The 20,144-nt window shown below is 34.4% G+C and overlaps 3 protein-coding genes across 4 annotated transcripts; 1 reads left to right on the forward strand and 2 right to left on the reverse strand.

Annotated features, from left to right (window-relative positions):
- Positions 1-344: 344 nt before the first annotated feature.
- On the forward strand, positions 345-4,563 carry LOC132067457 (uncharacterized). Its single transcript, XM_059460707.1, has 2 exons — positions 345-811; positions 3,750-4,563. Exons 1-2 carry the CDS (start codon positions 360-362, stop codon positions 4,195-4,197), a joined length of 900 nt encoding a protein of 299 aa, XP_059316690.1. The 5' UTR covers positions 345-359; the 3' UTR covers positions 4,198-4,563.
- Positions 4,564-4,989: 426 nt separating this feature from the next.
- LOC132067458 (thioredoxin H2-like) lies at positions 4,990-7,413 on the reverse strand. Of its 2 annotated transcripts, none has more exons than XM_059460709.1 (3): positions 6,990-7,413; positions 5,422-5,544; positions 4,990-5,329 (listed from the first exon to the last, which is right to left on the reverse strand). In XM_059460709.1, exons 1-3 carry the CDS (start codon positions 7,131-7,133, stop codon positions 5,189-5,191), a joined length of 408 nt encoding a protein of 135 aa, XP_059316692.1. In that variant the 5' UTR covers positions 7,134-7,413; the 3' UTR covers positions 4,990-5,188. The 2 variants fall into 2 exon arrangements, with proteins under 2 accessions (XP_059316692.1, XP_059316691.1); XM_059460708.1 differs by having other exon boundaries at positions 4,990-5,350.
- A 2,453-nt stretch (positions 7,414-9,866) lies between these two features.
- LOC132066098 (protein disulfide isomerase-like 2-3) lies at positions 9,867-19,286 on the reverse strand. The gene is made up of 8 exons (XM_059459483.1): positions 19,053-19,286; positions 18,422-18,544; positions 18,176-18,314; positions 15,961-16,049; positions 15,465-15,518; positions 10,801-10,950; positions 10,581-10,703; positions 9,867-10,294 (listed from the first exon to the last, which is right to left on the reverse strand). Exons 1-8 carry the CDS (start codon positions 19,194-19,196, stop codon positions 10,154-10,156), a joined length of 963 nt encoding a protein of 320 aa, XP_059315466.1. The 5' UTR covers positions 19,197-19,286; the 3' UTR covers positions 9,867-10,153.
- Positions 19,287-20,144: the final 858 nt, after the last annotated feature.

The following is a 20,144-nucleotide window of genomic DNA, read 5'->3' on the forward strand; positions in this document are numbered from 1 at the left end:
TGTGCAAAAAAAAGAAGGCTATAGTATGTACTCTAGTATAGGAATCTAATGTTTCGATTGTTTATTATCGAAACTTTCGCTTATTAGTGAGGTTGAATCTCATACGATATAATCATTTACCATTTTTATTTCACTCTGCCTTATGTAATAAAATATATATTTTTTTAAAAAATAAAAAAATATAGTATGTACTCTAATATGATTATTTTAGAGAATATCTGTCTTTTTGATGTCAGTTATGTAACAGCGCAGTCATCTTAGCAAAATTCGAATATAAAAATATCTCTCTCTCTTCATCCATCCACTCTGCGCGTACATCTTCATCTACCCTGAAAAAGTTAGCTTCGATTGCATTGACAATGGGAGTTGATTACTATAACATACTGAAAGTATCACGTAACGCTAGTGAAGAAGATTTAAAGAAATCATACAAGCGATTAGCAATGAAATATCATCCAGACAAGAACATTAACAGTGCAAACAAAATTCAAGCAGAAGCGAAATTCAAGCAAATATCTGAAGCATACGATGTGCTTAGTGATAATAAGAAACGTCAGATCTATGATATGTACGGTGAGGATGGAGTTAAGTACCATGATGAATGTGGACGTAATGCTCAGGATATTTTTGCTGAGTTTTTTGGTGGATCAGATGGGTTATATAATACTAGTAGTGGTAGTAGTAGTAGTTCTGGTGTTGCTGGTAGGAAAGCAGTGGCAGTGGAGAATAAATTGAGTTGTAGTTTGGAAGAACTTTATAAAGGATCTAGAAGGAAAATGAAGATTTCAAGAATTCTTCTTGATGAATCCGGGTAGGTATACGTATATTTACAAGTATTTTGTACGTAATTGTACATTTTTTGGTTTTATCAAATTTGTTAATCCTTCTGTTCCAATTTATGTAAGGTGTTTGACTAGGCATAGAGTTTAACAATGAAATAAAAAATTTGAAACTTATGATTTAAAATAAGGCATAGAAATTTGTATGGCTAGAATTTATTTCATTAAGGTACAATAGGAAATTTAAAGTTAATTTGCTACTCTATCTGTCCCAATTCATATCTTTTTAGTCAGTCTAAGAAAGAATAAAGAATGACATCTTTATATAACAATTCAACTTTAAGTTTACCTTTTTATCCTTAATGACTGGACACGGAATTTAGGAAGATTTTTTTTTTTTTTGGAATTTGTGGTTCAAAATGAGTGTGACTGTAAATCATTTCATTAAAGTTATGATTTAAAATATTGATTAAAGTTCATGCTGTTTGAATTTCGAGAAGCGAAAAGTATTACAAAATTTGAGAATACATTACTGGTCTTTAACATCCTATATTTAAATGTCTTGATGATTTCGAAAAATGAAAATAGTATTGTAATATAGCACCACTTTGTTTTTTTTTCTTTTTTTTTTCAGTAGATTTCCTTTTCTTTATGCAAAAGTTAATTTCCTTTTCTTCTGACGTGTTTACCGAGATTATTGTAGTTTATATTTGCGCTTTGATGTATTTTTTTAATCAAAATTGTACTGTAGCTGGGACAAATCTTCATTATTTACTATTAAATTGCTGAGATTTGGATGCAAAAAATTGGTAGCACCCGTTGAGAATATAATTAACTAAAGAGATAATGGTAAAAACACACTGAATTATCACTTTTCACGTCACCGGAACTATCACTATCTATGTATTAAAACACGCCTAGTTGAATGGATGATGATAGTTCAGGTAGGAAATATCAAGGTGTGTTTTAATACATACCTAAACTCGAGTTGTGTTTGATACATAGATGGTGATAGTTCAGGTAGAAAAAGAGAATAGCTGATAGTTGGGGTGTGAAACTCGCGAAAAAGTATTAGTTTAGGTGTGTTTTGACCATTAATTCATAACTAAATAAAGTGTGCTCTCTCTAACTGCTTAAGCTTTTAGATGAGATGGTCACATAGTTCAACTAAAGCAGCAGTTTGGTGTTTTGTCTGGACTCTGGAGGATAGAAAATGATGTCCTTCAATTTCCCAATTTGCTAATAGCTGAATTGCTCATCACCTTTTTGGGTGTTTTAGCGAAAACTGAGGTCTTTTTATGCCTCTATGAATATAGATGTTAATGGTCAAGATTCATGCTGCTATTGGCCGAACTGTATAATTATGTTATGCATTTGCCGGCATAGTTTTAACTCTGCTACCTGGTTCAACTGATAGAATTCCCAATAATCCTGTTTTCAGACCATGTCCTTGGTGGAGTATGGTAGAAGTTTGATAGTTCTTTGACATCCCAATGTTGGTTAATATCTTGCTTGACATAGCTATTAAGAATATGCTTTGAACAGGCAGCAAGGTTAGAACACCTTGGTGTTGCAGCAAACTTTATTTGATAGAAATTGAGGGTGAAGTAGGATAATTATCCTATGTGTTTTAAGTTTCTGTTCTGAAAGATGAAATGAACTTGGCCAAAAGTAATTACCTTCACATTTTTGGATTTTAGTGGTTGAACTGTTGAAAACTATTTTCATAACTACTAATAGTTGAGGCTGGCCACAGGATCAATACCCATTCCATACTGATTGGACCTGTTTCATTCCATTACTCAATAATTGGGTTCTCAGACAAGAAGTTCTCTTCAATTACACTGGCATACAAATCTGTAAACGAACTCATAGCAACTTAACTAGTTTTATACTAGCCGTCAACCTACTATAAAGTTGTTTCTATGCCCATCACTTACAAAAATATTTGTTGGTGAGAATAATGTCTTAAATGCATCTTGACCAAAAGTTTTTTAGCTGATTGAGCGTACTAGATATTTATTTTCTTAACTCTTGTGCTTTAACACATCCTCCATTGGTACAATAACAAAACCTGTAATTCTGTCATTTCTTTGTTACTTAATTAGTCTAAAGGTTGAAAAAGAAATGTGATTGTTTTAGAGAAAACACATGGCAATTCTTTCTATTAGGGATCAAAAGCTCCTAAACCCTGCCCAATTTGCAGATGTTTAACAAAGTCACTGTTACTTAATGCTTATTTATGGTCACCTGGGAGGTAAATTAATCTCCTGAATGTTGCAATTCCCTTGTTCAAATATTAATTGCCTCATATTGGTTGAGAGGAATGAGTTGTTGTCTCCTTATATAGTCTCACTTTATAAGCTAGCTTTTAGGGTTAAGTTAGGCCTAAATTCCAGTTTCTTTACATGGTATTACTTATTAGAGCCAACCCTTTCCTTATTCTTGGTGTACCAACGTTGAGTCCCAATGTTATATTGTCCACACTCCAGATGTCCAGTTCTGGGTGTGTGGGGATGTTAATTGCCCCACATGGGTTAAGGAATCGGCTATTGTCTCCTTGTATGGTCTTTGGTAATCCCCTCATCTCATGAACTAACTTTTTTGTTGAGTTAAGTCCAATGTCCATTTTCTTTATAGATAAAGCTTATGATCACCCTCGCATGTAGATTGATTCGTGCTGAGTGTTTTGATTCTTTGGTGCAATGTAAAACTACTTTAAAAGCTACTGTTAAAGGGAGGCAAAAATTTTAGCTACTTGAAGCAATAATTCTTTCTTTTGGAGGGTCAGGGTGAGGTTGGAGGAAGCAAAGCAATTGCAAATATTGACAACAGTGTTCTGTGAATATGTGGATTACAAGCCATGAATGTATTAAATCATGAAGTTTGACTCAATCATTCACACTCAGTGGCTCTAATCCCAAGTCCGAATGTACTCACTTTTCTTCCATGTGTGAATTTTTTTTGCAGTAGGCCTACAACCGTTGAAGAGGTCTTAGCAATACACATCAAACCAGGGTGGAAGAAAGGCACAAAAGTCACTTTTCCAGAGAAAGGGAACTATGAACACGGAGCTGCCCCTGGCGACCTTATTTTTGTGATAGATGAAAAGCCACATGCTGTCTTCAAGAGGGATGGAAATGATCTAGTCATCAATCAGAAAATTTCTTTACTAGATGCTCTCACTGGGAAAATTATCAGCTTGACCACTTTGGATGGAAGGGAACTCACAATACCAATCACAGAGATTGTCAAACCAGGACAAGAGCAGATAATCCCAAATGAGGGAATGCCAATATCAAAGGAACATGGCAAAAAGGGAAATTTGAAGATCAAGTTTGACATTAAATTTCCATCAAGGCTAAGTGCAGATCAGAAATCTGATCTTAGAAGGGTGCTGTGCAGGAGCATTGACTAGTCCTGTGTTTAACTTAAGGTGCCACTAACACTATCATGGAGGTGCAGCATAATGTAAATACTTAACAAGTTTTTCTGTAGAAATGAAATTGTGCATAGTAGGATAGTTTTAAGGATGCCTTTCAACATTTACAAATAGTGAGCACCAACAAGGGAGCTACATGCTACTTTAGCTGCTTACATTTTCTTTTGTTGGATGTAAAAGGATAAGTATTTAATAGCTGTGTTGTTTTATCTGAAGGTGGATGCTATATATCAAGTATTGTGGTTGCGAATAGTGGCACTGTGTTCTAATTGTGTATTCCATCTATGGTAGACCTTTGATGAATATATTGCCTGGTGCTTTTTGGCATTAGTATGGACGGAATCTCTCCTTCTGATTTTTCTTTCGAGTATATTTGCTTTGCATGAAGGTTTCCATTTAGCTCCTCGTCAGTGAACTCATCAGGATAACAGGTTTAATCGCAAATCGTCAGTTAGTGATATGGTCTGGAACCTCTTTATCTCATATTTGTGTGTGCCTGAATATATGTGTACCTTTCCAAGTCTTTGATTAAAAGGAATTCTTTAAGCTGCAGTCCTCAAGAAAAGTTATTTTCTCTTTTTTATTCCATTTGTCTTGGTGACTTAATCTTGAAACCGCAAAAGGTGCACTGACTAAGTGCATTTTACTTGCATTCATTTATATGGCAATGTCAAAGTTAATTTTGTATTTTTATATATATATATATGATTCTTAAGGGGACTTCAGGAGCCTGGGTTATGCCGTTGAATATGGAAAAAACAATCCATGAACAGTGAAACCAGAAAGACTTTTACTTATTCAAATCAATATACCAAGATTAGTGCTTGAATCATCCTCTTTGAATTTTACAATCAGAAGTGAGGAAGATCCGGAGATGAGTACATAGCTAGTTCTTAGTGATAAAGATATGAATTTATTCTACACAGAGACTACCATTCCAGTAAAAACATATGTGCTTTTGGTTTTCTCAGATGAAGATAGCTCTGTGTTTCTGAATCTTTTTCTGTAGCCCATCCTTATCTGCTCCGACAATCTTGTCAACTACCTTGCCTTTCTTTATCAGCACAAACGTTGGCATTGCTTGAACCTCATATTCCTGAGCTACGTCCTGTTTACAATTCATCCATAACTTGAGCGATTAGTATCAGTAAAAACATCAGACGAGTAGATAAAAAAGAAAAGGATGTGAAGTTCTCATACAGCTAATTCATCAACATCAATCTTGACAAACTCAACGTCTGTATATTTGGCAGCAAAGTCATTGATAACTGGTTCCATGTATTTGCAAGGACCACACCATGTAGCTGTGAAGTCAATAACAACCTGGTAGCAGCAGAGCAAAAGGTCCCAATGATTAGTACCGTCTAATATACAATCAGTTTAACTTTTATACACGTGCATGTGTAAAAAACTTTCTACACCATGGGATCACTTAGGCCTCATTTGTTTGCACTTAATGAAGATCTGAATCTAAACGGTTCAGATCTCAATTCATTAATTGCATTTGTTTTAATTGAAATCTAGCCACTTAATCCATCTGGACACATCTTATTCGGTCAGACCCTCAACTAAGTCTGAAAATTATTCAGACACTTCTCTTGCTCGTGTAATTTTATATTATTAAATTATACTATTAAACTTTCCTTCTTCTCCAATTTTATCTCCCTGTGGAAACCTTGGATAAGGATTTCTGGACCTGCCTCTTCATCTCATTTCTCTCCTCTGTTATCGGAGCAGTGGAAACAATAAACTACCATTCAACCTCCAAAACAAATGAAGCAAGAAATAATCTCCATTGTTAAAATTGCTTCTTCCCACTCATCACTCCTCCACTGGCCTAAGAAAATATAATTGAAATTCATTGCCAGAAAAATTACCAATAACATATAACCAAATATCAGTACATGGAAAACAATCATAAATAAGATTTAGAAAACCACACACCACCGCCTTGACAGTGGACGAAAAAAATGATGGGTCTGTTAATGGAGGGTCTGTTGAATGCATTTTGGAAATTGAGAAAATAAACAATAGAAATTGTATCAATTTCTTCTCTTTCGTTTTTGAAATTTGAGTTTAGAAAAGGATTTTAGTGGAATCTGAAGGTTCACATTTGATGGTGGATTACTCGAGGGTTACGACAATTATTGGTGTTGAAGATGGTTCAGAGCTCTTTTGTTTTTTGTTTTTTGTTTTTTTTTTTTTTAAAATTAAGTTTATTACTCCATCAATCCCAATTTATATGTTACATTTCGAATTTCGAGAGTTAAACAAGTTTTTTTTTTTACTGCAATTTTTTCAATATGCGTATTAAATCTTTTGAATTGTTAATTATTGTGATGTATAGTACTTTTTACGTAGTTTCTAAATAGTATGTAATTTTTTTTTTTTTTTTAAAAAAAGAAAATTTAGAGATACGTGTTGAATTTATGATCAAAATTCAAAAAATCGGGCTCTCAAAATTTGAAGCTGTACCATATAAATTGGGACAAAGGAGTAATAATTTGAAAATAAAATAACATTTAGTTCATTCAGATGTTAAAAACAAACGATCTTAATTATGTAATATTTAGATGTAGTGATAACATCTTAGTCATTCAGATGTGCATTCAGATTCAGACGTCTTAATTTAAATGAAAACAAATGAAGCCTTAAAAGACAATTAAATACAGCAATACTCTTTTACATATTCGCTGTATATAATTTAAAGTCCATACACAATATCTCATTACAGAAACTAGCAGATAAAGTTCCTGCTAAATGCTTACCAGTTTGTTTGTATCCTTCAAAGCATCAAAATGGAGTTTCCATTTTGTTGAAGAGTGGAAAGCCGTGACTTGAGACCTCTTGATTTGTGGTGTGGTTGGCATATTTTGAGCTTCATGCAAAGTTGATGAGTAGTTAGCACCCATTTTTCCACAAGTTTTTTGTAAAGATTTTAACTTCTGGTTTTTGAACGATTATCGTTGGCTCAATGTTGGATCTTAGAGTTTTGCAGGGACCCTTTTTATAATGGTTGCTGATGTACAAACTTTTCTCTTTTTCAAATATAAAACAACTTAAACTAGTACTAGAATATGTTCTTCATTATGTCGATCATTCCTTCATATATTGAAAGATTTGATGCTATATTATCTTTTGTTTCTGTTGGTTCTTTTCCAATATTTCTAATGCAGGATCATTACTACTTTATTCTCATACTCTGTATTTTTAGCGTTGTTTATCACTTTATTATTAGCTTTAAGAAGTCAATATACAAAGTTTCTCGAACAGCAAGTAGTCCGTTAACAACAAAAGTAGGAGTTGACAACGTCGTTGTTATTGATGGAAGCAATGTTCTGTTCAAGTATCAATTCCTACTTTTGAAATATTTTATGGCCTAAAATTAAATTTACATGATGAAGATTAGATGGTGTAACATTAGGGTATGTTCTTGTCTTTGCACAAACCTCACATGTCTATGTGAAAGATATGATTTTGATTTTGCACAACTAGTAGTGATCCATTCAGCTAATCACATATTCTTTTTGCTCGAGAAATTAGTAACTTTAAAGCAAACGGAGCTCTTGTGGAACATTATATTCTAGCGTAACAACGGAAGAACCGAAGAACGTAACAAAATATTAAGGCCGCCTAAAACAATGGACAAAGAGGTATGGTAAACCCGGCCAAAACTGAAAAATGAAAGGGCCCAGCGCAGACATTCCTATCCTACTCAAGTGTGAGTTTACTATATGAATGAGACTTCATCCTTGTTACATTACAAGCCATACATCAAATACCTAAAATGTTCATCTAGTCCCAGGCTTCGTCAAAAAATTACAATCTAATCAAAATTATTTTTATATAAATGTAGTAGATGTTGAATCCACTTGGCATCTTCATGAGGTTACTTTTTTATATGTGAATCCACTTTCTTGGTTCTGCCACTACCTAGAAGAAATTTACGAGCCTAATAGAGAGCACTTCAAGTAATGTCAACATATAGCATTTTCCCTCAAGAATATCTTACAGTGAATATGGTGTGCATTTCGTTTACAACTCAAAATGGAAACTTACAGGCTGGGGAATAATTTTATGACGAGGTATCGTACATACATTAACATCTGTTTCATTGCATTAATCTCTTTAACTGTCTTGCTCTTGCTTACGGACATATGCTAGGATACAGAGTTCTTCATATTTTACATTCTGTATGATACATTGTGTGGCAGAGCTGCCTGAATCTTGTACTGTGCTGTATGATAAATTGCTCTTTCCACACGCGCCCACAGCCATATACATACTCCCTCTGTCCCAATTGAGCAGAGGGCTAAAATGATCCCTTATCTATGGGAGTAGGTTCATTTTGGTCCCTCAAATATAACTTGAGCATATTTAATCCCTTAACTTTGCTAAAGTGGTGCACTTTTTATCTCCCTAATGAAACCATTTAAAAAGTAACGGTCCTAAGGCCACGTGACACTCACGTGACTCCTAAACTCATCCAGACAAAACTACTAAACTCAATAGATGCATTTATCAACCACTGCTGAGCGTTAAATGTCGAGAAGGTGTGGGCATTTGCTTCAATAGCACCATAATTTCTTTAATAGCTCTGTTTTAGATTGGCCAGCTCAGCGAATTCATGCACCAAGGATAATACTCTGTCAAAATCTTCCCTTTGCTGCCTCTTCTTGTATTCCATCCATCTAATCGATCTCTTTACGAACCCAAAACCCATTTTTGAAAATAGTCAGCTATGATGGTCGGCTCAGGAGGATCCAGCCTTGTGGCACCTCGGAATTTCAGATTATTCAAGAAACTTGAACGAGGTTATATAGATCTGATCAATCAGTTATGATTTTAAAAGAATTTGATTCCTCGGTTCCTTTATAAAAGAAGGCATGAAGAAATAGAATGTGCATCAATCAAGAAAAGAGATAGCACTGTAAGTTGAAATTCGTTGGAAAAATTGTCCCTACTGTTACTTTTTAAACGGGTTCCTGAGGGAGATAAAAAGTGCACCACTTTAGCAAAGTTAAGGGATTAAATATGGTCAAGTTATATTTGAGGGACCAAAATGAACCTACTCCCATAGATAAGGGATCATTTTAGCCCTTTGCTCGCCCCAATTTATTTGACACTTTCACTTTTCGAGAGTCAAACTTCTTAATTTTGACCGTGTTTGAACATAAAATCTTTAATTTTTTCTAATTAAAATTTATATATTTGGAAACTACGTAAAAGTACTATAAGTCAATAATAATTTAAAATATTTAAAAGGCATATGAAAAAAAATTCGTTTGACTCTCGAAAATGAAAAGTGTCAAACAAATTGGGACGGAGGGAGTATATTATATGTTTTTCCAAGTCACGGTTTTAAAGGAATTTTTTTGAGCTGCAGTCCACAAGAAAAGTACATATTCTCCTTTTAATTCCATTTGACATCTTGTGAACTCTTATGTATTTGTCAACTGCATAGTTGCAATAACTGCATGTATTTCACTTACATTTATTGATCTTATCAGTTATCATACTTTTTTGTATAGACTCACCAGGTAGCAATTTATAATTTTATTATCTTTATGACCCGGGGCCCGGGCGGGGGGGGGGGGGGGGGAAGGAATCATGGCGATGGGATTGTTGGATTTGGACAAGACATATGAACACAAAAACCAGAATGGTGTTTTCTTATTCAAAAAAATATACTGAAAAATTAATAGTGCTTTAATCAGCCTCTTTGAAGTTCACAATCAGAATTGAGCAAGGATCGGAGATGAGTACATTAGCGAGTTTTTTTTTCAATCAGAAAGTGATAACTGAGACCACTTGATCGATCTCATCTACTTGAAATTCGTGCAAACATATGAATTTTATTCTACACAAGGACCATCATTCCTTGGTCATTCAGCAAAGTTTGTTCTTGGCCAGTGTACTGCATTTGGTTTGCTTAGTATAAGCTAGCTCTGTGTTTCTCAATCTTCTTCTGTAGTCCATCCTTATCTGCTCCCACAACCTTGTCGACAACCTTCCCCTTCCTTATTAGCACGAATGATGGCATCGCTTGAACCTCATATTCCTGAGCTACATCCTGTTTTCAGCCATCCAAGATTTGATAAATAAATTAATCGAAACTTCAAAAGAATGGAGGAAAAAAAAGATTTCAAGTCATGTGCAATGAGTATAACCATTTTTTACACTATAGCAATTTTATTGTGTGATAATAGATTAATTACCATTCATACTAGGTTACCGTTTAATGCTTATCATAAAGATTTACCTGTAATTATCTTGATTGTGTAAATATGTCAACCTATAGAACTTATACTTGAAAAAAAAAAAAAAAAGGATTGCAAGATAAAGAGATAAGCACATACAGCTAATTCATCAACATCAATCTTGACAAACTCAACATCTGCATATTTAGCTGCAAAGTCATTAAGAACTGGTTCCATATATTTGCAAGGACTACACCATGTAGCTGTGAAGTCAATAACAACCTACTAGCAACAGAGCAAAAGAATCCAATGATTAGTACCATATGATTTACAATATCTCATTAGAGAAAAAATCAGCAAGTTGCTACAAAATGGTTACCAATTTGTTTGTATTTTTCAAAGAACCAAAATGGAGCTTCCATTTTGTTGAAGAGTGGAAAGCAATGACTTGAGATCTCTTGATTTGTGGTGTTATTGGCATATTATGAGCTTCAGGCCAAGTTGTTGAGTAGTTAGCACCCATTTTTTGACAAGTTTAAGTTTTTTTTTTTTTTGATGATGATTTTTGTTCTTGAACTTGTGGTTCTTGAACGATTTTCGTTGGCTCAATGTTGGAGTTTAGAGTTTTGCAAGGACCCTTTTTTATAATGGTTGCTGATGTACAAACTTTTCTGTTTTTCAAATGTAAAACAATTGAAACTAATATAGAATATGTTCTTCACTATGTCGACCGTTCCCTTATATAAATAAAGATTTGATAATGTCATCATTTGATACTGTCATCACCACTTTCTCCTAATCTGTTTAATTTCTATACACTGACAATATATTCAGAATTTATACTATCAGGTTACCAAGAAGATAACTGCAATACTTAAAGAGAACATTATTTCTATTAACAACATTAGTACGATTTCATAACATTGTTGTTGTTGATAGAAACAATATTTTGTTCAAGTATTGGTTCCTATTATTTTGAAATAGGAAGTGGAATAAAACTACAAGATGAAAATTAGCATAAAGTTCAATTTCACGGGGGAAAGCTGGATAGCATTTCATACAAGAAGATGACAGATTCTATTCTTTTTTATCATGCAAAGTTATGCTCCTTAAAAATGTAAATTCATTGGATCTGAAACCAACTTCTCCTGTTGAAAGGAACATTTAGCTAACTACCCTGGCTAACATCAAATAATTAAGAGTAAAAACCTCCCATCACATGATTCAATACTTAAAATCAGCAATTGACTAAATTTTCTTGGATATTGAGATTGACATAGATAATTAAACTTCATCGGTGGCGCCAGCTCAAAGGCAGATCTAGGATTGAAACTTAACGGGTTTAACCTTTGGTACGTATAAAAAATATTGGGGTCAGTTACACCTGGTAACTGTAGCTAAATTTTCCCTGGCGCCCATCTGATGCACCCAAACACAAGAAGGGGCGGATCTACACCTTTCATTATGGGTTCCGCATAACTCATTAGTTATGGTCCAAACCCTGTAATTGTGTTAAAAAATTTTACTTAATACGTATAAATAATCTATCCTGAACCCGGTAAGCTTGTCATGTCCTAAAATCTAGAACTCATAAACTTAGCATCCATAATCCGCCTATGAACACAAACTAGGAATTGTTGAGGGCCTAAATAATGAAAATGTTAAGAATGGATCTTGGGCTGCTTCAATAGCCCACAATTCATGAGGGGAGGATTGCCCAAGAATCCATATAAGGGAGACCACCCATCTCATTAACCACTGAAGTGAGGGACTTTTTTTCATTCTTCCAACACCGCGCACTCCACGCCCGGGTGGACATACGGTGCGTGGGCGATTTAATTTGGGGGCCCACATCGGGTGGTAGGTCTGCTTTACGTCACCATGTTAAGAATGGATCTTGGGCTAACTCACCCCAAGAAGCTAGCTCATGAGGGAGGATTGCCCAAGTCCATATAAGGAGACCACCCATCTCATTAACCACCGATGAGGGACTTTTTTTCATTCTTTCAACAGAAAAGAATGCATCTTTAACAGTTTAGAATTTAATATACAACCGGTTCATATCTTTAATTCAACATAGTTAGAAGTTACAGATTTGAGTCTCACAATATTTTGAGGTGTGAGGAAAAGAATTCAAAAAGAATAATATTTATTATATAAGAAATGAATCCAGTGGGGTAATTTTAAAGTTGCCTTGTTAGGATACGTAATTGTCTTTGTGCACAAACACAATAGCATCTAAGAGACATTCACTAGCCAAATGGGAAAGAAATCAGCATATTTCATTTTCGCACAAGAGCATTTCGCAATGAAAATGATGTGCAGTTCATTTACAACTCCATAGGTGCATTGTCAAAGAACAATATTTGGTGAAGAGAATCCAACTGAATGAAGCGTTTCTTAACACCTGTTTCATTGTGGTCCTTTTCGTACACCTAATATGTTTCTGGTGATAAATATTTTACAATGAAATATGTTAGGTAAATCATTTGTTTAGTATTTAATAGAACCCAAAGTTGAGGGAATGTGGTCCTTTTGTTCTTCGGTTTGATTAGTGGGTGCTGAGGAATAACCCTTTTGATCTATGTCGTTTCAAGTTCACCCAAATTAAAGATTCATGTGATGACATAATGGAGGGGGCTGATGAGGGCGGATTAAAGAGAATGATTGATATATTTTTAATAGGTAAGTTTTAAGAAAAAGTAATGTTGCACATGACACCTTAAACGAATTCTATATAGGAATGAGAAAAAAGTTGAAAGACTTTACAAGACATAACGCAACTTCATAAGAATAATTTTTTTAATTTTTTTTTTTTTTTTTTTGCATATGAAACATATTTTTCAATATGTCAAGTCTCCATTGAATATATGTACGTTTTTAGCTATATGGTTTCATTTTGTTTTGAGAACGCAAAAAATAAGACTAGAAGTCAAGCTAGTCAAAAAGGTCGAGTCAGTCTTTTTTTTTTTTTTTTTTTTTTTTTGGGGAGTGGGGAGATATCGACCCACCCATGTGATCCCTCCCCACGACCTATTAAGAAAGGACCAGATTGCAGTGGGCCGCTTAAGTGGGTCCGGAACAAAAATGGCTTAAAAAAATTTTTTTTTAACCAAAATACCCCAATAAAAAAAAATGTTAAATATACGCTTTAGCGCAGTATTTTATGCGCTAAATCACTGCTTCAGCAACGCTACCGTTAAGTGCTTTAAGCCTTGATAAAATCTTGCGCTAAATGGATTCTTTTGTCGTGTGCCTATAGCGCAGTAAAATAATGCGCTATATCGGTCCGCCATTTTCCAAAACCTATTTTCACTCCTTTTTACGTAGTTTAGCCGTATATTAATCATGCTTTGAGACTCGGAACTTCAATATTTTATATAGAACCTACTTATATTTGTACAATTAATAAGATAGGCTCAATACATAAAGAATACGCAATACTTTGGATTGTCGTTTTAGTGGTTGAAAAGTGCTCGAAATCCTTTTTGTTTGAAGACTTGTAGTCATTAGGCTTTTTTACGTTATTTATCTTTTAGGGTTTCGTCTTATTTTTAAATTAATGCTTAACTTTATTTCGAACGTGTCAGTTTTTTTTTTTTTTTTATTTTTTTTTTATCAATTTAGGGTGTGAAACTATAAATAATAATAAAAACTAAGATAATATGTATAAATATGCAAAAAATATATTATATTTACGATAAATTGTACAACACTAATGTATATACACTATCGAGGATGGGTCCCACATGTAGCATGCCGGAGACTATCCCTAGGCCTAAGGCTCGTACCATCCCCACCGCCCTCGCCATCGTCTCCATTGTCCTTCTTCCTCTGTCTTCGGACGCTCAGTCATGATCGTCTCTTTCTTGCAGCCGAGTGCGCCCCGGCTAGAACGTGCTTCTTCTTGGGATCACATTCCCCGTGGCGCGCTCGAACCTCGGTGAGAGCTAGGTACGGAGACTCGGCCACTTCCAAATGCAGGTCGCTACCTCGGGCGCCGAAGGATGAACCTAAAAAGTATATAATAATTAGTACCATTTCTTATTTATATTGAATACATTAACGTTATTTATTTAATCAAACTTTGTGTGTCAACGGGCGCTCTGGACGGATAGATGGAGCATGTAGGCTCCTCGGATGGGTGTGGTGGTGAATATGAGGTAGTACGGAACGAGATCTTTGATCGAAGTCCAAGTAAAGGTTATAAAAATTAAATAAATATTTACCTTATATTGAATAAAAAGTAGTTTTAAGTAAAAAACTTACATCTTTGAGTAATCTCATGAGAAGACACCTCGCCTCGTGTGAGCGACGAGAATGCTCACGAGTGGGTCGCTCTTGCGGACACGGCGTCGAATCCTAAAATATCAAAATAACGAAATAATAAGTAACATACATATTTAAAATAAGTACTTTAAATAATAAAATATATATATTAAATATTGACCTTATGTTGAATAAAAGAAATTGTAATAAAAAGCTTACACGTGGCTCGGTGGTCATATGGGAAGACACCCGTCCCATTTAACGCACCCATGAGAAAATGCACGAGTGGGTGGCTCTGGTGGACCATGATGTGCCCTAATCCTAAAATATAAAATAATAATGAGTAACATATATATATATATATATATATATATATATATATATATATATATATATATATATATATATATATATATATATATATATATATATATATATATATATATATATTTAAATAAATAATTTAAATGAACAAATAAGCATTTAAATACTAACTGATCAAAACTCATCGAAGTCAAGAATCTCGGGTCCTTCTAAATTCCTCACAAAGCCGCTCATCGACTAATGAAGCGCGTAACGCCGCCCAATCAACGTTATCACGCTCCTCCATGTATGCATTCGCTGTTTGTGATGACGACCGGTATCTCGGCAAGCAAATGGCCGGCGTAACGTAGGTAGGTGAGTCCCAGTGAGCCGCCACTGCCCGGAACGATCATGATGGATGGGACCGTGAACGCCTCCGGAATGGGATAGAAGCCTCATCCGCCCATCTACCATATGGTGTCCTCCACCACCAGGTCCTCTGGCAGCACCACCGCGGCCTCTACGCTTTTAAAATTATATAGATAACAATTTATAATCATTTACAACTTATCTGGATGGTTGTTACCTATTGTATTATATTATGTTGTTAATTTAAATACAATGTTTGTTTGATTCATATTTTTTAGATAATCTTTACATTTTTATCGTTAACTTATGTATTTATGAAAAGAAGAACTTTAACTATTCTTTTTTAGATAATCTTTTTTTATTTAACATATATATATTCACGCTTTTAAAATTATATAGATAACAATTTATAATCATTTACAACTTATCTGGATGGTTGTTACCTATTGTATTATATTATGTTGTTAATTTAAATACAATCTTTACCTCGTTATTTGAGTTGTCATTGAGATCAATACCGATAAGTTTCATGTATCCAATAGAATCCAAAAACGAAAAAACATCCCACTCTGCAGCATCACAACCCTTCTCCACCCACCCGTATGTGATCTAGTTGCTTGAGCTTACTCAGAATTGCTATTGGCTTTTTCCTAATACAACTCCCATGCTGAATTGGCATGCAACGTACTGCCAAAACAGAACAAAAAATGAGTACAAATGCTAGTGCAAGTACAAAATTACGAATTGTATCATGAAATATCAATAAGAGAAGCAATATTGCAAGAGGCCCCTACAAACCACCTATTGGGAAATCAAATTAGAAGACGTGTTAACTATGATTTGATGTTAATGTGGGATGAGAGGTTTGTCGAACCTATTAAAAGAAGATTTACTAGATCATCCGAAGAGGCCAACAAATATGTATGGTCAGAACTTGAGTTAGTTAACTCAAATAAAAAATTCACAGTTTTTGAAGTTTATGGAGATTCGACAACTGGCCTAAATTTAACACCAATTATGCAATATTTGATAAAAGATTAGCCATGGATTATGTTGAGGATTTCAACCTGACATTGGATCATACAAATGATGGAAGCTTCATATCTATTCAATTAGGCATAGTAGGAGGGCATATTGAACCTTTTCCGTAACAAAAACTAAGAGACTGATTTTCATCCATAGTTTCAACCAACTTTTTACTGCTTGTACCTTTTCATGAAATTCTTTCGTGGTATCGAAGCACCCATTGATCTTAATGGATATGTAAGTTCACGACGAAGAACAATTTTCAACTATTTTTAACCAATAGCTATTTTCAACAGTTTTTTGACTCGTGCTTATTTCTAAAGCATTGGCACCAATACCAATACTCAGCTCATACTTATTTTTAACACACGATAATTTTCAACAAATATCCACTTTCAATCCATACCTACATTTAACCTTTTTTTCAATATCTCTTTTAATGCCCCACAACCCTTCCCCGGTGAGCTCCATTACATATACGGTGGTGGCCTAATTTACTTGTCATTCTTTTGCATAGTCGGATTACGTCCCGTGTATTTAGGTTATTCTCTCTAGCATTGCAAAAAAGATTCCTTTAGAATTCTTATAATAGTAATGGCTCGTTTTGATCTTGATTTTTTTTTTCAAATGAATGTGATAAACAATCTTTTGAGCGGAAATCTTGAAGAAGTTTTTAGCATGAAACACCACACTGTTTTGAGGCGAAAGAGAAATAGCCCTTAATATGTAAATTAAAGAAATTCATATATCAACTTAAGCAACCTTCTGTATAAACAAATCCATTTATAACTCAAAAACTGGGATCTCACAAGCTGTTGATGGATTAAAAGGAAAGAAATGAAATAACTCGTATGAGGAGGCATCATACGTATGAGTTGTCAAGAAAGATTCGTGGAAAGCAATCCAATTAATTAAAAGTGAAGTGTCACTTCATTTACATCTGTACATTACTCTGAAAGTAAAGACCAGAAAAAAAAGCAGGATCAGAAGAATGTTCGAAGTAAAATGCTACGTGAATATATTCAGTCGAGACATTCTTGATTATATTCCTTCAATACAACTTAACTCTGTCAAATCTATACTTGTTTCAGCATGTGAAAGTTTCATTTCAGTGAAGACCGACGTGCTATGATACTCTGTGTTTTGTCGGGCTCATTGTTTTTCTCCCAATTCCATCACCAACATTGTGAAGCTTTATGTTTGGCTTAGCTTTTATTTCCTAATGCTTATGCATTTATTTCTGTTAAGGAGGTATTTTTGGGAAAAGTACAGCCCAATGCCTTTGGGTGATCTAATTTACAAAATATGACCAAATGTATAGTTTTTGTAAATTTATACGTATAATATACATACAACATACATACCTATACATATAATCAGTCTATAGGTTTTGTCTCGGCCACATTGGTAAGTTTCCCAGTATTTTTTTTAATAACAACAATTTTCATATTTTTATGGAGTTTTTTTTTTTTTTTTTTTTTTGGGGGGGGGGGGGGGGGGGGGCGGGGATAAGGAGGAGGAATCCCGGCTATAGGATGTGGGATTTGCAAAAGACAATGTATGAATTCACAAACCCAAAAATACAATTTACTTGTTCAAACCAATATACAAAAATAGTGCTTTAGTCAGCCTCTTTAATGGGAAGTTTACAATCATAAGTGAGTACATAAGCTAGTTATTTCAATCAAATATTGATAAAGATGATGTGAATTTTATTGTACACAGGGAGACTATCATTCCAGCAAACTCTGGTCAAAACATTTGTGCACACTTTGGTTTGCTTAATTAGATGAACATAGCTCTGTGTTTCTCAATTTTCATCTTTAGTGCATCTTTATCTGCTCCCACAATCTTGTCAATCATTTTCCCTTTCTTTATCAGCACGAATGTTGGCATCGCTTGAACCCCATATTCCTGAGCTACATCCTGTTTATAGTCCATCCAAGATTTGAGAAATTAGTATTAATCGAAACATCAGATGAGTATGAGAAAAATAGAAAAGGATTGTGATGGTGAGAATTATAAGCTCATACAGCTAATTCATCAACATCAATCTTGACAAACTCAACATCTGTATATTTAGCAGCAAACTCATTAAGAACTGGTTCCATGTATTTGCAAGGACCACACCATGTAGCTGTGAAATCAATGACAACCTAGTAACCAAAAAACAAAATGATCCAATGATTAGGGAGTATTTAGTACCTTCTAATATACATGAGTTTAACTTTTATACTCTGATAGTGTAAAAGATTTGTTTATATTGTAGGATCACCTAAAAGATAATTACATGTAACTTCAATAAAAAGTGAGATCAATCATCTGGAAAATAAGGCAGGTTGCTACCAAAAGTTAAAATAGAGTGACAGCATAAGCTTTTTTACACAATACTTGTGTATAAGTTAAAGGAGTTTAGTTATATATACCTTCAGTGCAAAAAGTACCTATCAGATTATCCAAAGGATATCTATATGTAAGCCTCCTTATAATGTGGGGTTTATAATCTTGAAAATAAAAAACAGATTACCTACTACAATAGGTAAAGATAACCTGTGGTGTAAAATTTTCTTTTATTGACGCTAGATGTAACTTAAACTCTAAGTTAAATCCAGATACAATATCTCATTAGAGAAACTAGGAGAAAAGTAGCTGCTAAATGGTTACCAGTTTGTTTGTATCTTTCAAAGAATCAAAATGGAGTTTCCATTTTTTTGAAGAGTGGAAAGCATTGACTTGAGAGCTCTTGAATTGTGGTGTGGTTGGCATATTATGAGCTTCATGTAAAGTAGCTGAGTAGTTAGCACCCATATTTACTTGTAATTATCTGGAGTAAAAGATTTTTGCACTTCAAATCTAGTTTTTGAAAGATTTTCTTTGGCTTGATGTTGGAGCTAATTAGAGTTTTGCAAGGACCTTTTTATATTGGTTACTGATGTACGAATTCTTTCTTTTTAAAAGGAAAAACAACTTAAACTAGTAGAGAATATGTTCCTCAATTATATCGACCGTTCCATTATACAAAGAGAGATTTGATGCTATATTGCTTGGTTTTTAGTATTGGTGATTTGGTCCAATATTTCTAATGTAGAGTTATTTCCACTTTAGTCTAATGAGTTTAATTTCTGTATACCAAGGTATAAAAGAATTGTTACAATACGAGGTGTCACCGTGTCAATATCATCATGGCATGGAGTATATGTTATCTGCTTCGATCCAATAGATCTAACGGGTATGTTCCTTGGCTACGTACGCCATAAAACACACATATCATGTAAACTTGTGATTTGTCTGATATAACACTTCATTTTTCTCTCTTTTCGAGCTGATTCTCTCTTTTCAAGGTGAGATTTCCTTAGGTGTCATGGGCACTCCTTCGGAAGCTTGCCAACCTAAAAGTCTGTCAATCTTTTTCTTTGACCCGTCCTCATGAGTTCGCCCTCCGTCATGGGCGTCATATATATCCCCTTAGGGACTCAACATCCTATTTTCTCCATCATTATACTGCGAATGACCGTCTCTGATATCATATTTGTCACAGTCAAGCCCATTGCATGTATATTATCCACTTTGGACCAACAGCCATAGCGGATTTTTCACTTGAGCTTCATCGTCATCATCGAGCCCAAAAGTGTGTGTGTCATGTGAACTTGTGTTTGTTTCATATAGTACTTCACTTTTCTCTCTCATTCCGATGTGAGATTTATCTAATGTGGCATGTAGACCCCTTTTTTAGAAGTTTAATTTGCCAACCGAGAA

The sequence above is a fragment of the Lycium ferocissimum genome, chromosome 8, assembly GCF_029784015.1.
Source record: "Lycium ferocissimum isolate CSIRO_LF1 chromosome 8, AGI_CSIRO_Lferr_CH_V1, whole genome shotgun sequence".
In the NCBI taxonomy this organism is placed as follows: Eukaryota; Viridiplantae; Streptophyta; class Magnoliopsida; order Solanales; family Solanaceae; genus Lycium; species Lycium ferocissimum.